This window comes from Alligator sinensis, unplaced genomic scaffold (genome assembly GCF_000455745.1).
Source record: "Alligator sinensis unplaced genomic scaffold, ASM45574v1 scaffold311_1, whole genome shotgun sequence".
NCBI lineage: Eukaryota > Metazoa > Chordata > Crocodylia > Alligatoridae > Alligator > Alligator sinensis.
Genome location: NW_005842355.1, coordinates 227,051 through 244,323, shown reverse-complemented (window position 1 = coordinate 244,323; position 17,273 = coordinate 227,051). Strand labels below are relative to the sequence as shown.

Here is a 17,273-nt window from a genome sequence, read left to right as displayed (position 1 = left end):
AGAGCTGAATCTCTTCAGCCTTCACAAGAGATGGCTGAGGGGAGATCTTGTGGCTGCCTATGAATTTATTAGGGGAGGTCAACGGGAAATAGGGGAAGCGCTGTTTACTAAGGCGCCCCAGGGAGTCACTAGGAATAACAGGTGTAAACTAGTTGAGAATGGATTTAGGTTAGATATTAGGAAGAAATTTTTCACAGTAAGGGTGGCCGGGATCTGGAATGGGCTTCCAAGAGAGGTGGTGCTATCACCTAGCTTGAATGTCTTCAAGAGGAGGCTAGATAGTCACCTGGCTGGGGTCATCTGACCTCGGTCCTCTTTCCTGCCAGGGGCAGGGGGTCGGACACGATGATCCATTGTGGTCCCTTCCGACTCTACAATTTATGAATCTATGAATCAGTGAAGGTGTTTCCATATGAGAATAAGCTAGCCTGGTACAAGGCAGCTTTATATACACCATAATGACTGCCTGCAGGTTAGGCAGTCATTTCACAGACTGTAGTGATAACGTTACCTTCTGTATGTTACCAACTGTATGGGTAAGAAAATCATATTGCCTACTGACATATGTCTAGGGATAAAACATTATGTATAGGTTAGATCCAGTCTAACAGTGGCTTTTGAGGGGAACAGCTCATCTCACTTCAGAAGCAACATAAACTAATTTGAGAGAAGGCCTTCTTATACCAGAATAGGATTAGTCAGATAGCATTTGTGCAACTATAGTGGTTTAATTCACTCCTTATTCTTTCCAAAAAAGGTTCCCCACACTGACAAAGCCATAGCTTGCTCAAGGTCACCCAGAGCATCAGTAGCAGAACTGGAAATTGAACTCATCTTCTCAAACTCGCTCTAGATGGGTACCATCCTGGGATGGGGAAGGGAGGTTGTCACATGGACCTCAACTACCAGACCATCCTCCTTCTTGAAGATAGAAAAAAAATCTGAATCCTTTGCCCCCCCCGGCTAAAATATCCAGGATATCTATTTCAAACATCTGGAAGGCTGTGACTCAGACAGCCCAGAATTAGCAACAAAAAAAGCATTTCTTCCACAAGTAACCGAAGAGTGGAGTGTGGTTGAGAGAAGCCATGAGTTATGTGCTTGTGAGCATACATGTCTGGTGGTGACGAGGCACTTCTCCTTTTCCCCACAAAAAGCCTATAATCCTCCATCCTCCCTCCAACCCAACATACAAATAAAAAACAACATTTGGATTAAAAAAAACCCTCCATATTCTCTTGCTCAAATTTACAACTGACTCATTGCCCATAAAAGCTCTTTATTAACTGGATGAGTCATGGCACCATTCTGTGGCTTTTGAGCTACATGGAACTTACAAGATTGTTCCTTTTTTTCTTTGTTCAGCAGATGACACATGCTGGGGCCCCTTCTCCTCCCAGGCTGGTACCCACCCTGAGTCTGTGCAATCCTTCTCACTTTCTCTGCTGAGTGATATTTTTGGCATACCTCAAGTGGCTTTCTGTCTGTCTGCCTGCTACTGTCCATCTGTCAGGAAGCCAAGAGCAACCACTCAGCACAATGCAATACTCAGTGGTATTGCATCGACCTCAGTGAAATTGCAACACAAGACACACCCAGATCAACAGAAGTAGAAAGATGGAAAATATGAATTTGTCACTCTGCTGGGTCTAGGATGGGGAATGAGGAGAGATCAGAATGTATGTTCCTTCATCAACTGGGGGGAGGGAGGGTGTACTTCTGGCTCATCCAGATGAAAAAAGTGACAGTTATCAATTATTCCAAGATGATTTAGTAAAGGGAGGAGCCAATTTTTTGTCTGATACTAGCAGAGACATTTACCTGCTTGGTTCTGGAGCAGGGAGTCTGGGAATTGCTGTTTTTTTCTGATGTCTCAATGTTTCACCTTGGAGCCTGTACAGCCACATTTTCCATCACTCATCCCAGTATTCCCCCAGCTTCTCCCCACGGTTTGCTTCGCACCTACCTCTGGGCTAATGATTCTCTTTTCCAGCCAATGATTCTCTTTCTTTAATATGCATTGACAATTCACTTCCCAAAAATCAAACGTGGCAGTGACATTAGAGACCCCAAAAACACTGAGCTCACCCAAAGCTTTCCCTCCATCCTGGACTCAATCCAAACCTGAAGTCTCAGTGGCCTTTGGGTTTGGAAAAGCAGTGACCGGAGGCAAAACTGATGAAACACAATGGGAGAATCTGTTCCTCTGGAATTTCCAGCCTAGTTTTGCAGATGCAAGGGTGACCCTAACTCAGTTCTAAATTTTGCAATAAATGGAAAAAAACCAAGCTCAGTGAATCTCAGAGCTTTTGAAACTTGGATCCGTATCTGGGTTGGAATTTTGCAGCCTCAGACTATCTCTAATAGACCCCTAGAGAAAAACACATATAAATACACATATGTGCTCCCACAGAATTATGCAGCAAACTCTCACAGACAGGCAAACACTCCTAAAAGCTGTATCTGCAAAAATTATGCTTGCATTTCTGGTCCCCATGATTCATTGCAAGCGGAAGAGCTGGTAGTTCAACAGTGAACTGCTCGCATTGCTGTGCTGAGGAAGGGCTGAAAATCCTGGAGATCAAATAAACTTGTTAATGTGACTTTTATGTAAGGTGGTTTCTAGTTCCTGTGCATTAAGAAATGACTACAAGTCAGATATGTAAGCACTGCAAACTAAATACACTTCATAGAAACATTTCTCTCTTTGGGCTTGAACCCAGATTTGACCTACTCAGTGAAGTTACAAAACGTTTTGGCTGTATTTCTAGTCTCCTCATTTTTCTATTATATTTAAACTGAAAAATCATGAACAAGCATTAAACTATTACTAGGTTAGTTTGGTAAACATTCTGTTACCATAGTTGACCTGAAACTGCAGTTTTGCCCTTTCATAAAGACTGGGGCATCTTTAAGCATCTGCAGTATTTATGGAGTTAGAGCTTTCCATTCATCTGTTGCCTCCACTGGGTATGTCCCTAAGTTCTCTCCATTGTCATGGGGCTGTGCTGCACGGCCTGGCTCATAAACCAATGACAGAGTCCTGAATCTATTTGAGGCACAGTGATGCGTCATGCACATTTCACAGCTGCAGCATAGCATCACAGTGCTGTAATGAGTCTTTAAAATGTGCCATTGCATCAATCAGCCGTGCCATTTGTTCATGGTGTGAAGACTGTCCTTGAAGCCAGTTTGGTGATACATGTAATAATAACATATCAGTACAATCAGGGTCAGCTCCATGGAATCCTGCTCAGAGCTGTGTGTGCCAGAGAGATAATAGCATTGCTCTAAATGCAGTATCTCTTGATTCCAAGGTTAATTGGGTGTAAGAAATCTGTAACTGCATGACATTTGGGACAAACCCAGAGTCCTGTTCAGTGAGGTATGAAAATCCCAGTCTGACTATCCTAGGTACAAAATGTAGGTTAATGAAGCCTGCAATTGTGCTAATACTGGATTCAGTATAGGAGTCTTGACCCTGGACAAGAAGACCCTGAGTCTGAATTTCTATGGCTACCTGGAAGGGATGTTGGAAACAGTCCCAAGGAGCAGCAACCCTCTCTCTGCCTCTTGTGAATGGCTTGTGCTTTCATTTTGTCAAGCCATCAGACTGAATTAAGACTCTCAGATAAGGTTTTTTGTGTGCCTATGAAACTACTTCACTGTCCGACATTCAACCTGGTGTTAGTGACTATATTCTTCAGTTAACTCTGTCCTGCACCCATTGAGGAATGTGCTTATTGTGAATTTGCCTGCAGCTTTCTGTTGCTAAATATGAGAGTGAGGCAAACATATTCCTACATGATTCCCACGATACCAGCTTGCATTCTTCTCCTTCCCCCTCTTAAAGATTTTCTCCTCTCTTTCCCATCAGCTGGAAACTTTTCCAGATGCTTGGAACTTTGACCTCAAAATATGTGGTGAAATTTGCAAAGAGAAAGTATGAATAAATAATTTAATTTCTCAAAGTAGCACAGAAGTAACCCCAAACTGTAAGTACTTTGTTGTTAACCTATTGGCAAATGAAGGGTGGGCTGACCTATCATCACATTGGCCTTTGAGTGAGGAACTTCTAGCTTATCTACACAGATCTCATTAAGAGATAAGGCAAGGCAAGACATCTTGTCCCAACTTGACTACTTAGGTAAATCACTAGAGAAGTCTTCAGATTTAGAAGTAACTTCTCAAAGACAAAGGCCAGAAGGCATGGCAGTCCCAACCAACAACAGGAAGGGCACTGAGATCAAGGTGGCAGGGTAATTGTCCACCTGTGAGACCAACCATTCCTGCAGAACCAATTAGCTGAAAAAGGACTTTGGTGAGTCCTTTGGGCCCTGATTAAGCAAATTCTCTAGTGCTGAACTAATTATGCTCTTGGAACCAAGAACTGGTATGGGTGTTTTGCTGGATAAGAGTCCTGGTCATTTCTCCTCTTCATTGATGTAATTATCTTTGATTCTCCCCTAAATATGGTTGCCAAGTCCAGTCCACTAGACCAGTCTACTGGCCATGTATTTCACTGTTTAAGTGTTATTATTGTGGAAGAATGAAAACTAAATGCATGCAGCCAAAGTACACTTGAACTTTGGGGATTTTATAACCGGATACAGAACGGGACTTTGAAGCTGGGTCTAACTCTAATTCTTACCAAATTTTCCTTAAGGTTTACCTCATACTGGGCATGTCTACACATTGCCCTATGGCAACATTGTTACTGTGCCATGCTTTAATACTTCCCTTTGGAAGTACTTCCCAGAACTGCCTGTACTGTGCCATATGTGTGGCACACGGTTATTTTTAGCAGCTATTTTGCCGTAGCACCGCATTATAATGGGGGAGTGCACTGCTGTGGCAAAGTAGTGGCTTGTCATGTGTAGACACCCATGATGCTAGTTGGATGCTACGTCACTGTACTGCATCACTATGGCAATATAGCGTCATATGTAGATGAGCTCACTTTGTCAGCCATCAGATATCCTCATTCAGAAGATATCAACCTTGCTCCATTGATGTTGATGTATTTAAAGCACCCAAAGACCTGTTGTCTTCTCATATTTTGGGATTGTTTGAAACTATGTTATTTTGCCACTGATAAACTGTTGGCGCATTGTTTCATTTGTGTTGACTGTTGAGGCCACCAACATAAAGGTTCAGATTGCCCAGTTTCCATTAACATTCATGCATTTGGGGATGTCCAACTGTTTAGGCTTTCTTCACACAGAAGGGGTTCTGTGTGGGATCGTGAAAAAGTAGAACTGATGTAGAGGTGACATACAGATTGGTTGAAAATGAAGAATACAAATTCAGGACAATTTTGGAATTCCTGACAGCTAAGAGGAACAGGGCAACTTTGCTTCAGAAGGAATGACCTCAGCCCAATGATTAACTAAAATCATCCTTTTTGTATACATTGTGCTACAAATTCTGCCCTTGGTTACACCCCGTTAATTTAATTGAAGTCACTTGGGTTGTATGACCATCAACAAGGGCGGGGCTTGATACAGTGACTTTAAATATATAAGCCAAAATTCTGGGTGTGAAAAGTGGGTGTTCATATTTCCATACACCCAACCAAGATGCAAAAGGACTTGTGGGCAGACATGTAGCCAAGTTATCTTGCACTCCTACAGTCATGTATTGGTGCATCTCTGCTGGGTATGAAACCTTCTGAAATTCAGGGCCTAATTCTCAAAGAGTGAACTACTGTATAGAACCAGGACTCTGATATGGGAGGTACAGTGAAGGCAATTTATCTAGATACTTTTCTTGGGCATTAAAAGCCTTCCTCTGCTGCCCCACTGAAATTCATTCCTTCTGGGAGGCACAGTGTGAATTTAGTGTATAGCTATCTAGGGTTGCCTGTTTCATCATCAAGATTTTTCCTCCCCTGTCTGCACTTGTTAAAAAAATTCAGCAAGAAAGAAATAGAAGAAAAGTGAATTCAGTGTATGTGTGGCCTTGCTAACAGTCATTCCTTCAATTTAAAAACAGTTTACTAAAACATCACTGTTACATTTCAAGAGCAAAAGTTTACAAGTGTTTTTTTGATACATGCAACGACTCGTTCCATTTTGTAATGGGCAGAATGCCCAGGATCTGGAGCAGAGGTGCTGCCTTCACTAGCTAAACATGGTCCATGCTTCTAAACATGTCCATTCTTCATCCGCTTGTCCTAACTGAAGGCATGGCACACTACAGGCATGTAACCATATGTAAGCAGAAACTGGGCAGGGGGGAAAGTCTATAGAGGGGTTGTACCAATATTTGATTCTCAGTTTAGAGCCACACACTCAGCTCTATTAAGGTCCCCTTTGTGCTTGCACGAAAAAGGGGCTGTAGTGTTGGCTTATGCAGTCAGTGAGGGATTTCCTGCCATGGTGGAGGCCTAGATGTTATGGAGCTGACATGGCTGGCTGAATGCCATCCCTCTTTGCTGGTCTCTCAGGTACCATGGCTAGGGCTCTGTGCTCCAACCATCCCCAGATGCTAGAATGGCCCCTCATGCTGTTGCAAGTTAGGTGTCTATTAGAGTGGGTTTGCTTGGGACCTGGCCTGGCTCCCAGATAGCCCAAGCTAGGGAGCCACAAAACTGGTGTAAAGTAACCTTTGTTTCCTGTCCTTGGGAACAGCATCAAACGGGTCTCAGTCAGTTCCAGGAATAAGGGCCTGGAACTGGCATAAGTTCTTTGGCCCAGATCCTCAGTAGGTGTAACTCTACATCATTCCATGGACCCCGATTTACACCAGCTGGGGATTTGGCCTTTTGTGTATTTGAGGGATCAAATGCACTCTACTCTTACTTTGACATCAAACTGGAAAGGGCCCCAAAATATCCAAGGAGTACACTGCTTTCTGCCATCACTAAACCTTCAGGTCTCCTTTCCCAGTCAACAATACCTTCCACACATTCTCTCCCATTTAATGGACAAGCTGGGAGGAGTGGACAAGACAATCTCTGTGGAAGTTTGAAGCTGGTAGCACTTGCCTGGAAAAGAAACACTGACTAAACTTGCTTGGTATGTACAAAGCTGGATGGAGCAGTCTGGAGATCTTGTATTTTTTGGAAACAATAAGAGTGTTTGTACTGTGAAACATCTGAAGTGAGTGCGTGAGGAACACTAGAGCCATTTTGGAAAAAGACACTGGTAATGGCCTTGCTTGGTTAATTTCCGCCCAGCATATAAAGGTTGGGGTTAGATGGAAGGGAAACCATTTTATTCCTTATCAAAGCAGAAGAGAAAGAAAATTTCCCCATAAGTGTGCCAGTTACCAGATTCTGGTCAGCGAAAAACAAAGGGATAGAACACAGATGATGAGGAAAAGGCCTGAATGCCTTTTTTTTACCTCTGTCTTCACAGGCAAGGTCAGCTCCCAGACTACTGCACCGGACAACACAGTTTGGGGAGAAGGTGAGCAGACTTCAGTGGTGAAAGAAGAGGTTAGAGACTATTTAGAAAAGGGGAACGTGTACAAGTCCATGGAGCTGGATGCGGTGCATCTGAGAGTGCTAAGGGAGTTGGCTGATGTGATTGCAGAGCCACTGGCCATTCTCTTTGAAAACTTGTGGTGATCAGGGAGGTCCTGGATGATTGGAAAAGGGCAAATATAGTGCCCATCTTTAAGAAAACAAAGAAGGAAGATCCAGGGACCTATAGACCAGTCAGCCTCACCTCGGTCCCCAGAAAAATCATGGAGCAGGTCCTCAAATAATCCATTTCTAAGCACTTGGAGGAGAAGAAGGTGATTAGGGACAGTCAGCATGGATTCACCAAAGGCAAATCATTCCTGACCAACCTGATTGCCTTCTATGATGAGATGACTGGCTCTGTGAATATGGGGAAAACAGTGGACATGATATACCTTGATTTTAGCAAGGCTTTTGATACTGTCTCCCACAGCATTCTTGCAAGGAAGCTGAGGAAGTATGGGTTAGATGAATGGACTGTAAGGTGGATAGAAAGCTCACTGGATTGTTGGGCTCAATGGGTAGTAGTCAATGGCTCAATGTCTAGGTGGCACCTGGAATCAAGTGGAGTGCCCCAAAAGTTGGTCTTGGTGCCAGTTTTGTTCAATATTTTCATTTAATGATCTGGAAGGTGGGATGGAGTGCACCCTCAGCAAGTTTGTGGATGACACCAAGCTGAGGGGTGCAGAAGATACACTGGAGGATAGGGTTTCGATTCAGAGTGACCTAGACAAACAAATTGGAGGATTGGGCCAAAAGAAATCTCATGAGGTTCAATAAGGACAAGTGCAAAGTCCTGCACTTTGGACAGAAGACTCCCATGTAATGCTACACCCTGGGGACTGACTGGCTAAGCAACAGCTCTGGGGCTTACAGTGGGCAATAAGATGGATATAAGTCAGCAGTGTGCCCTTGTTGCAAAGAAGGCTAACAGCGTACTGGGGTGCATTAGTAGGAGCGTTGCCAGCAGATCGAGGGAAATAATTATTCTGTTCTTTTCTGCACTAGTGAGGCCACATCTGGAGTACTGTGTTGGGCCCCCCACTATAGAAAGGATGTCAACAAGTTGGAGACAGTCCAGTAGAGGGCAACGAAAGTGGTTCAGGGGCTGGAGAACCTGACTTGTGATGAGAGGCTGAGGGAACTGGGCTTATTTAGACTATAAAAAAGAAGACTGAGAGGGAATTTAATAGCAGCCTTCAACTACCTGAAAGGTGGGGGGGGTTCAAAGGAAGATGGAGCTAGACTGTTCTCAGTGGTGGCAGATGACAGAACAAGGAGCAACCATCTCAAGTTGCAGCAAGGGAGGTTTAGGTTGGATATTAGGAAAAACTTTCTTACTGGAGGGTGGTGAAGCACTTGAACAGGTTAGCTAGAGAGGTGGTGTAATCTCCATCTTTGGAGGTTTTTAAGGTCTGGCTCAACAGTGGAACAATATAGTTGGGGATGGCCCTGCTCTGAGCAGGAGGTTGGACGCAATGACCTTGTGAAGTCCCTTCCAACCCTGATTTTCTATGATTCTAAGACAGTGTGCAGTGAACAGTTATGGAGAGGACCGAATTACCGGAGGAGCACATGCTTTTCATGAAGAGAATCAGGGAGGGTAAGAATCTTTTCTGAACCACGTTGGAACCTTTCTGAGTACCCATCCAGGACCAAGCAAAAAACAGTGCTTATCAGTGGTTACCTTTGGAGTATGAAACCAGGAGGTTCAACCGAAGAAAATAGTTAGGAAGGAGAAGATTGAAGCTGGTTGAAAATTTTTATTAAAGAAAATAAGAGATAAAAACGGCTTTTCCCCACACTAAAATGTTTTCTGTAAAATTTTCTCATTTTTCAACTAAACTCCCAAATTATTCAGTTTTCAAAAGTTGAGAACTGAAGGTATCCTTTTTCTGTTAAAAATTGAAAATCTCCAGTAAAAATGCTGGAAAAAATGGAAAGAGTTCATTTCTTTAAAAAGATGTGATGAGAACATACTTGTTAATTTCTTACCAGCAATACAGAAAACAAGATAGCTGAATATTTGGAGACAGGCAGAAGCGGAAGTCAAAAAGTCAAGTTTAGAGACAGACATGAAGTCCTCTCAAATGAGGAGGATAAAGTGTTCTGATTTGCACTAGCAGTCAAAGCCATTGTAGGGTTGGATCAAATTTTAAGGAAGGCTGAATGAACAGATCAGGAAGGAGACATGGAAAGCATCTGAATGCCAGTAGAAGGAAGTGCTGGTCAAACAGCAAAACACTTGATTTTCTGATAGCCTTAAGAAGGAAAGCGCCAAGATTGGTTCAGTGCGTGCTATGAGTTTGTGTAATTCAGTACTCTGAGTGCTCAGAAAATGTTTTGCAAATCCCAGAGCCTGGGTATACATGCTGAGAACTCATGATTCACTGCTGCCTTGGGAGCTTGTCTTTGCTACAGGAGAGCCATTGCAGAGTCAGTGCAGCTCCCCGAAAAGTGAAGCTATCTTTGTTGGTACAAAGCGTTCTTTAAAAGTGGAAATTTTTACTCTTGCAGCCAGTTGCAAGCCTCTTTCTTCAGGCAAAAATGCTGAGAGTGAGTGTGGGGAGACAGAAAGCAGGAATTTGGAGGAGCAGTGAGAGGGGGCTCCTCATCTGGCTGGCCTTCCTGGTCAGCTCCAGCCCATGCTCTCTCTCTTCTGAGATGGGAAAGAGGAGAAGACAATAAATTATACAGCCAAACTGCCTGAGGGGCCGGGAATGGGACGTCTCACCCAGGCTGTAGCAGGGCTGCTGAAAGGCAGAGGAAAGCATTGCTCACCATGAGAAGGACTGCAAAGCTGTGCTGGGAGGCATGGCAGAGCAGTCTTCGTTGGTCTAGGATCCTATTCCCTGGGACACCTTTGTTACTGAGGTGCTCCATGACCCTAGTCAGTGCTTTGGATGCTCTCCTGCCATGTCCCCCAGTGAATGCCCTCATAATTATTGCCTAGATAATCAGTCTAGAGAATCCTACAGATGCGGGACAGCTTGGGGTTGAACTTTGCTTTGACCAGGGCTCATACAGCTTGGAATGCAGTAGACTCTGTGCCATGTGTCTGGAAGAAGCATTCAGCTTGCAGGATCCCCATAATTGTTTAAGGCTGTTCCTTATCTGTTGTCTACCCCTTCCTGCATTCATCTGCCAGTCCTGGGCCCTGCGGAGAGTGGAGCTTTCAGAATGGTTACTAACGTGTGCCTGGTCAAGTAAGACTGATACAGTCACAGTCTAGACCCACAGGGCTTTGGGGTGGGTGGAGGAGGTAGTGATTGGTGAAATGACTAAGTGTTTGTTTGCTTTTTAAATTATTTACCCCGTTTATCTCATTCTATTACAAACACCCTGACTCCGCCTCTGTCTTGCACTTAGGCTTCTTACAGCAAAATCTTTGTTTATCTTATTCCATGATGAACACAGACGCCTTGACCCTGCCACCTTACTATCATGTGCTAGGACTCTTTATTGCTTGTATTCTGCCTGGTACCCTGACACCATAGAGCACAGGAGTATATTGAAGTCCACAGGGCCCAGAGTGACACCCATGATAAAGATGTCCTCGTGAAAGCTGGATGAGCCACTGAGTAATAGCCCCTGCTCCATCTGCCTTTGTGAAATAAGGGCTCTTGGTAACTCCTGTGTGTAAAAGCTTAGCCATTCAGTCAGGGAGTACAGACAGCGCCATGTGACCATGACGGCTGTCCCCAAGCACCTAAGACAGTAAGATAAGGGAAGCATCCCCTAATAGGTCACCCTTGTGAATGGAGAACGAAGGGGTGGGACACAGCAGTGGAGTCAGGAGAGGAAGGGCTGGAGGTGTTCAATACTGAAGCATTAGTCTGATGCCAATGGTCCAGTCCAGAAAAGGGTGAGGCTGGCATGAGGGCATCCCCCTGAGGTTAAGACTGGCAACTGTCTGTTACTGGATCTATGACTGTCCAGGCAGAGGGGGACAAGACAGCAAGAAGGAGGGTGGAATTTAAGTAGTGGAATCACTGAGCAGCATGATGAAGCAGGGAACACCAGCAAGTCTCGGCTGTGCCAAGCAGTGTGTGGTAAAGCCTGGCCACTTCATAAGGGAAGAGAACTATAAATCAGTGCTCTGTGTTGCCGCCTATCCTGTGCCCTACAGTAACCCTTTCTGGCTGAACAGAGACTGGTTCATTCCTTGTGTATCTGTCGCTGTTCCAAGCCCTCCAGAGTCCCTAGTCACTGGGACTTGAATCAATCCCTCGCCTTCTGCACCGCTGGCTGTCTCCTACTGCCCAGATCACATCGGATGCGGTGGCAGCATTTCATTTTGCCCCTCCTATTTATGCACCTCAGCCTTGAACTAGAGGCACACCCTTCTCTGAGGGACAGAAGATACTCCCCAGCTCTGACTCCTTGTTTCTGATTTATCTAGAGACTGAAAGGTGCACCTACCCACCACATATGCAGCCTGCCTAAAAATATCTCCAATGTAGATACAAGCTATGTATGTACCTAGACTTCTGTACTGATGTCTATCACCACTGAATCAGAACAGCTATGCAAAAGAAAACTGATTCCGTGCATCCCATCACTGCAGGATGGGCAAAGCTGAGTCCTGGATGTAAATCACAAGTGCACAAACACTGCATCCCTCATCTGTTACTGGCGGTAGCAAGGAGCTGTACTTTGGACAGGAGCTGGCTGCAAACCTGGCTGCAGTGTCAGCCTTCAAGCTCCAAGCCCAAACATGGACAGGGGGCTGGGTGTGCTGCTCCCATACTGGCCTCTCTAGTGAGATACTGACAATGTATGGATGCTGCATCCTAGTAGTGTGGTGCTATCGGCAAAGCGGGAAGAGCATTCACTTCCAAAGCATCTTTTCTCTCCCAGTGACATCCCTGCCCTACCTGAATTCTAGCAATGTCTCACTGACAGCTAGTAGAGGCAAAAATCAAGGACCCCACAGGACTGAGCCCAAACCTATTGATTCCAATGGCAGAATTTGCGGTTGGCATGCATTCAACACCAGTGCACCTAGTACAGCCTATTTGCTAAAGATTGGCTTCTTCAGAGACTATGACTGCCATGACCCCTTTACTTCCCCATCCAAAATACTTCCCAGTCTCCAACATAAACAAAATCCCTGGTTTAAAACCAGCACCTCATCTGTTTAATCCCAGCCAGAGGCAGCACAGGGCTGAGACCTTATCATTCAGAAACTGTTCCTTCTGATTTCTTGCCCAGTTCTGGCTGGTCTGAAATCACTACCACCATCGTTCCCAGTGCTGTTGTGCCTGTATTGGGAGGGAGGATATAAGTAGCTGGTCTTGTAACCAGTCTCCTTATTTGCTCCCTGCAGCTGCTGTCCCAGTGTTTGGCCTGTCTGGGCTTTGAGACAAATCTGAGTTCATCCCTTCTCCAGCCCGCAGCCAGGGTTTCAGCACTGAACTATGCAGGTCTGAGGGCTAATCTTGTTCATAATCTTACTCATAACCTTGCCTCTCCTCTGGCCACTGACTGACCCCAGCTCTGTCTGTGTCTCTCTCTGGGACTTGAGCTTTGTATTCCCCAGCCATCTTTCCGAAAGCTGCAACAGTACAAGCGGGAGACTTACCTCCAGGCTCAGGGTCTGCATGTAGAGCCAACATCTGGAAGCCAAGCTGGAGAAGTGGCAGCAGGAGGGCTGGGGGAAGAGTGCTGGACCCCATGGTGTAGACCTAGAGTGGACCAGCAGCCAGTGTTCCCCACGCGCCAAGAGGAGAAGGCAAGGGAGGCACAGCCTCAGACAGAGCCTATCTGTTTTCAATTGAGGGCTCCGCTACTACTATATTTAATAAACTGCTGCTGAGGGAGGGACCGTCTGACTTTCCCACCAGTCACAAATCTGGCTGGGTTAAAACAGGCAATTCTCAGATTACAAGCTGGTTCTTCTTAAAGGGCTACTGCCTCATGATTGCATCCCACCCCCAAATATTCCCTTATTCTTTTTAGTGGGGAAAGATTCTTTCTTCCTCCATGGTTTTTCTGGGCTGCCCAAGCCTGAAGCCAGGGACTATATGATGTCTCATTGCTATTTGGTTGCTGAGGTAGGAATAGGACATGCCTGGGAGGAGGGGAAGTCCTGTTTTAGCTGAAAGACCCCCTTGGACCTACCAGGAGTGTTACACTGAGTCTGACATCACTGAGAGATGGTGTGTCCCTGAAGTGACACTGAGGAGACTGACTAGAGAGCAGGAGTACATGTCCCAAATTCAGATTCAGATCAAACAGAAGAGGCCTGAGTGGAAAGTGATACCCCCTTCCCATGCTGACCAGAAAAAAAAGCATATAAGGACTGGTACTAATAGCAAAATAGAGGCTTGTGTTTGTTTCGTTTCTCCAGAGTTCCCAGCCTTTTCCCCACATGCTTCAGAAGCCTAGTGAACTCCCCAGTTCACAAAGGCTTTAGCTAGCAGAGGGCTAAAATAAAAAAAAAGGATGGTCTCACATCATGGCATAGTGGGAGTGTCTACACATGCAAATAATCTGGGAGCAGTTTACTCTAGAGTAAAATACACGTGCACTACCGCACAGTAAGTAATCTAGAGTACGTTTGCTACTTGTATTTACAGGTAGCAAATTTACTCAAGATTAGATCAAATTACTGTGTGGTAAGCCTCTGCATTTGTAGATGGTGATGCTTACTACATAGTAATTGTTACTATTAGAATTTTTTTTGCCAGAGCCCTCCAAGGATTGACACAATAACTTGTCTGATGTGGTATCAAGTGAACTTTAATATCAATCCCTAGGCTTTATTACAAGTTTCCTCCTTGTAATACAACCTGGTAAGTGGTTTCTTCAGACATTACAACAATGACCTTCAGTCTTACTGGCCTCAGATCCTCTGCTGGGTGTGCGGGATGTTAGCTTCTGGATTCTCCGTTGTTCAAACAAGAATTCCAAGGTTGCTCCTGTCTCCTGAGGGTGGCAACACAAAACACAGGTGTTCCTTTGTTTGTCCATCACTTTCGTAACTTTTCTCATCCCAAATTGTCCAGTCCCCTGGTTCTGTGCCAAGCATTCCTTATATGGTGCACCAATCCCCTGGCACAGTGCCAGGCACATTCCTTATAGGGAAACTGTTGTTCCTTGCTCACCTAGTGCCCAATTGCAGCACTCACGTCTCCCAGTGCCACAGAAGGTGCTCTGTTCAGTTTTGTTGCTTAGTTCTGGTAAGGCCTGAACTATGGCTAAAAAGCTTTAGCATAACTCAGTTTGTCCGCAACAATAATTAGCTCTAATCTCAAGTAAAGCATCTTGTGTAGATGTGCCCAGTGTGTCCTAGTCCTTCATCTGCGTGCAAGCACAAAGCATCCTGTCTGGCTGGTTTCATGGCTGTTCCCAGGAAAATTCATTGCACTTCATAGCAGTTATCAGGGGAGGCTTTGATCCCATTCAGTGGGGACCAATGACTAGCTGATCTCCTGAGATCTCTTCCAACTCTAATTTCTCTGATTCTCATGATACTGGAAGAGGTTGCTGGAGACCATAGAATTAAAAATAAAATGGCTTATTCCAGTGAAGCCCCCTGAGGCTGCCTGGGGAAGCTGTGCAATTTCCTTCCCTGGAGGTTTTCAAGAAGAGGGTATCTATCTGCCTGAAATGGTTTAGGAACAGCACATCCTGCATCTGTGTAAGGGGCTGGGCTAGGTGACCCTCAGGTTCCTTCTAGCTTTTGGATTCAATGATCCTAAAAAGGAGATTTTATTTTTATATTTACCTCAGTGATAAGATACAGGGGACTGTTTCTCCCACCATATCACTGAACTAACCAAACAGCCTCCTCTCCATCATTTTGAACAGATAGCCCTTTATGTCCTCAGCTGTAGCTCTGCATTGTCATCTTGTTACGGCCTTGTACCTCTCCTTGCCTCCTTGTGCGGTGGGCTCGCTGCTTTTGCCTGGCAAGCCCGGCTTGGAGAAGGACACTTCGGATTGGTGGAACATTTCCACCAACCAGGTAACAGCTGGGTGGGGCTTGCCCCACCCCTGCTCGGAGGGCGGGGATGTGAGGAGCCCCTGGACCTGATTGAAGACTGCATTTTGCAAGTCTGGCAGACTTCAGTGGCGGGGCCTCCGCTGTAAATAAAAGCCCAGTGTACTCAGCACACCGGGCAGGTGCAGCGAGGGACTCAAGAAGAGCGGAGCCAAGAAAAGCTGGGGAGCTCTCCCCTAGCAGGCAAGAGGCCCAAGGCTCCTGAAGCTGCCACTGGATCAGCTCAGGCTGTTGTTGGTGCACAGGGATGGTGCGAGGAGACCTGGCCCTGGGAGCGGTGTGAGACTGCTCGGGCCCATCACAGTGCGTGGTTTGGTGCACAGAGCCCAGGTTTTGGGAGCCACAAGCAGCAGTTCGAGCCTGCAACCCCGGCAGGGCCAGCAGGCCACATGGTGCCTGGGGCACCGCACAGGGCAAAGGCCTTGGGGGCCGCAGTGGGGCAGTTCAGGTCCCATCTCCCGGCGAGCAGCCAGATCCCACGGTGCGCAGGGCAGCACACAGGCCTGAGCCTTGGGAGTCGGGTAATAGTGGAGGCTGCTTGGATTAGTTACCTGGCATAAGGACAGCCAGCCAGAGCCTGAAGGGCCTGGCCTGTGCTAAAAGAGCCCTTGGTGCCAAAGCCAAGGCACAGGGAAATAGTAGTGATGCAGCATGAGGCTCAGCACCCAGAAGCCAGCAGCGGCGGTGCAGCAGCTGAGAGGAGTTGAGCCCTCAGTGCCCAGAGCAGGGCACAGGGTGGGGAGGAGCCCAGTGGTGCAGGAGAGGCCTGGAGAGGCGCTCCAGCAGAGGAGACCCTGTCGAGCTGACCACTGCCACCTGAGGGAGCCTGAGTCATTGGGCCTTTGGGTCCCACAGGGGAAAGACGTTTGGGGCGGGTAAACCCAGAGAAGGGGCTGGGTGAGCAGCCTCCCCCACCTAGTCAAGGCCTTAAAGGGAGGGGCCTCTGGTGCTTCCTGGACACCCCCCCACGGGACCCCACTGGAAGGAGGACTATCTCTTGCCATGGATCAGGGACTATATTAAGGAACAGATGTTATTAAGATTGTTCATGTTTGTGCCTTATGTTTTGTAATTGAAATGTTGTATTGTGATGTTGCATTGTGTTGATGCTGCTGAAATTGTTTTATTGTGATGGGTAAATAGTGTGATCATAGGACAGAGTAATTTTTGAAAAGCACCCTGTTGGTTTCTTGGAATGCTAGGTCCCCTAACTGGGTAGGGGTCCACTTGATGCCCATCTTTCTGCATTAACGAAAGAGGGAACTTGGTTATTGGTTAAAGTTCACTGTGTAAATATATGTATATGATATTTAGTTTTATGTTTATGTATATTATAACTCAATAAATTGTATAAAGTTAAGAACTTTGGGCTTGGGCTAACTCTATAGAGGAAAGAGGGATTCACTCAAAATTCTGGCATACCTCTCACACCACCCCCTCCTGCCTATCCATCCTATCCAATTTGAGAATAGGGCACACCCTTGCGTGTACCCAGGTTACACTTGCATAATTTCAAACTGCTTGCAGAACACTGCAAGCAGTTTTAATTAAAAAAGGTATTGCATGGATTGTGGTTCATAGCCACAACCATAAATAGTAGAAGCACTGGTGAACCCTATGTCTCTGTTGCATCCCTTGATTAGCCAACTCTGGCATGAAGTCAGTTAAGGCAGTATTATATATGCCAAGGCAGGTCTGTACCAAGTGGAAGATGCTTGGCTAGTGGAAGGTAAATCACACAGATCACTAGGTTTTTTTCCAGGCCATCACACCATTTTTGCAATGTCTTTGGTTCAG

The 17,273-nt window shown here is 45.8% G+C and overlaps 1 protein-coding gene across 1 annotated transcript in view; it reads right to left on the bottom strand.

The window, feature by feature from the left end:
- Positions 1-13,225, bottom strand: part of CSPG4 (chondroitin sulfate proteoglycan 4) — a 74,941-nt gene extending 61,716 nt beyond the window's left edge. Inside the window, exon 1 of the mRNA XM_006029075.3 lies at positions 13,053-13,225. Within this exon, the coding sequence (XP_006029137.1) occupies positions 13,053-13,146 (94 nt within the window). The 5' untranslated portion in view covers positions 13,147-13,225. The remainder of the gene's footprint in view (positions 1-13,052) is intronic.
- Positions 13,226-17,273: the final 4,048 nt, after the last annotated feature.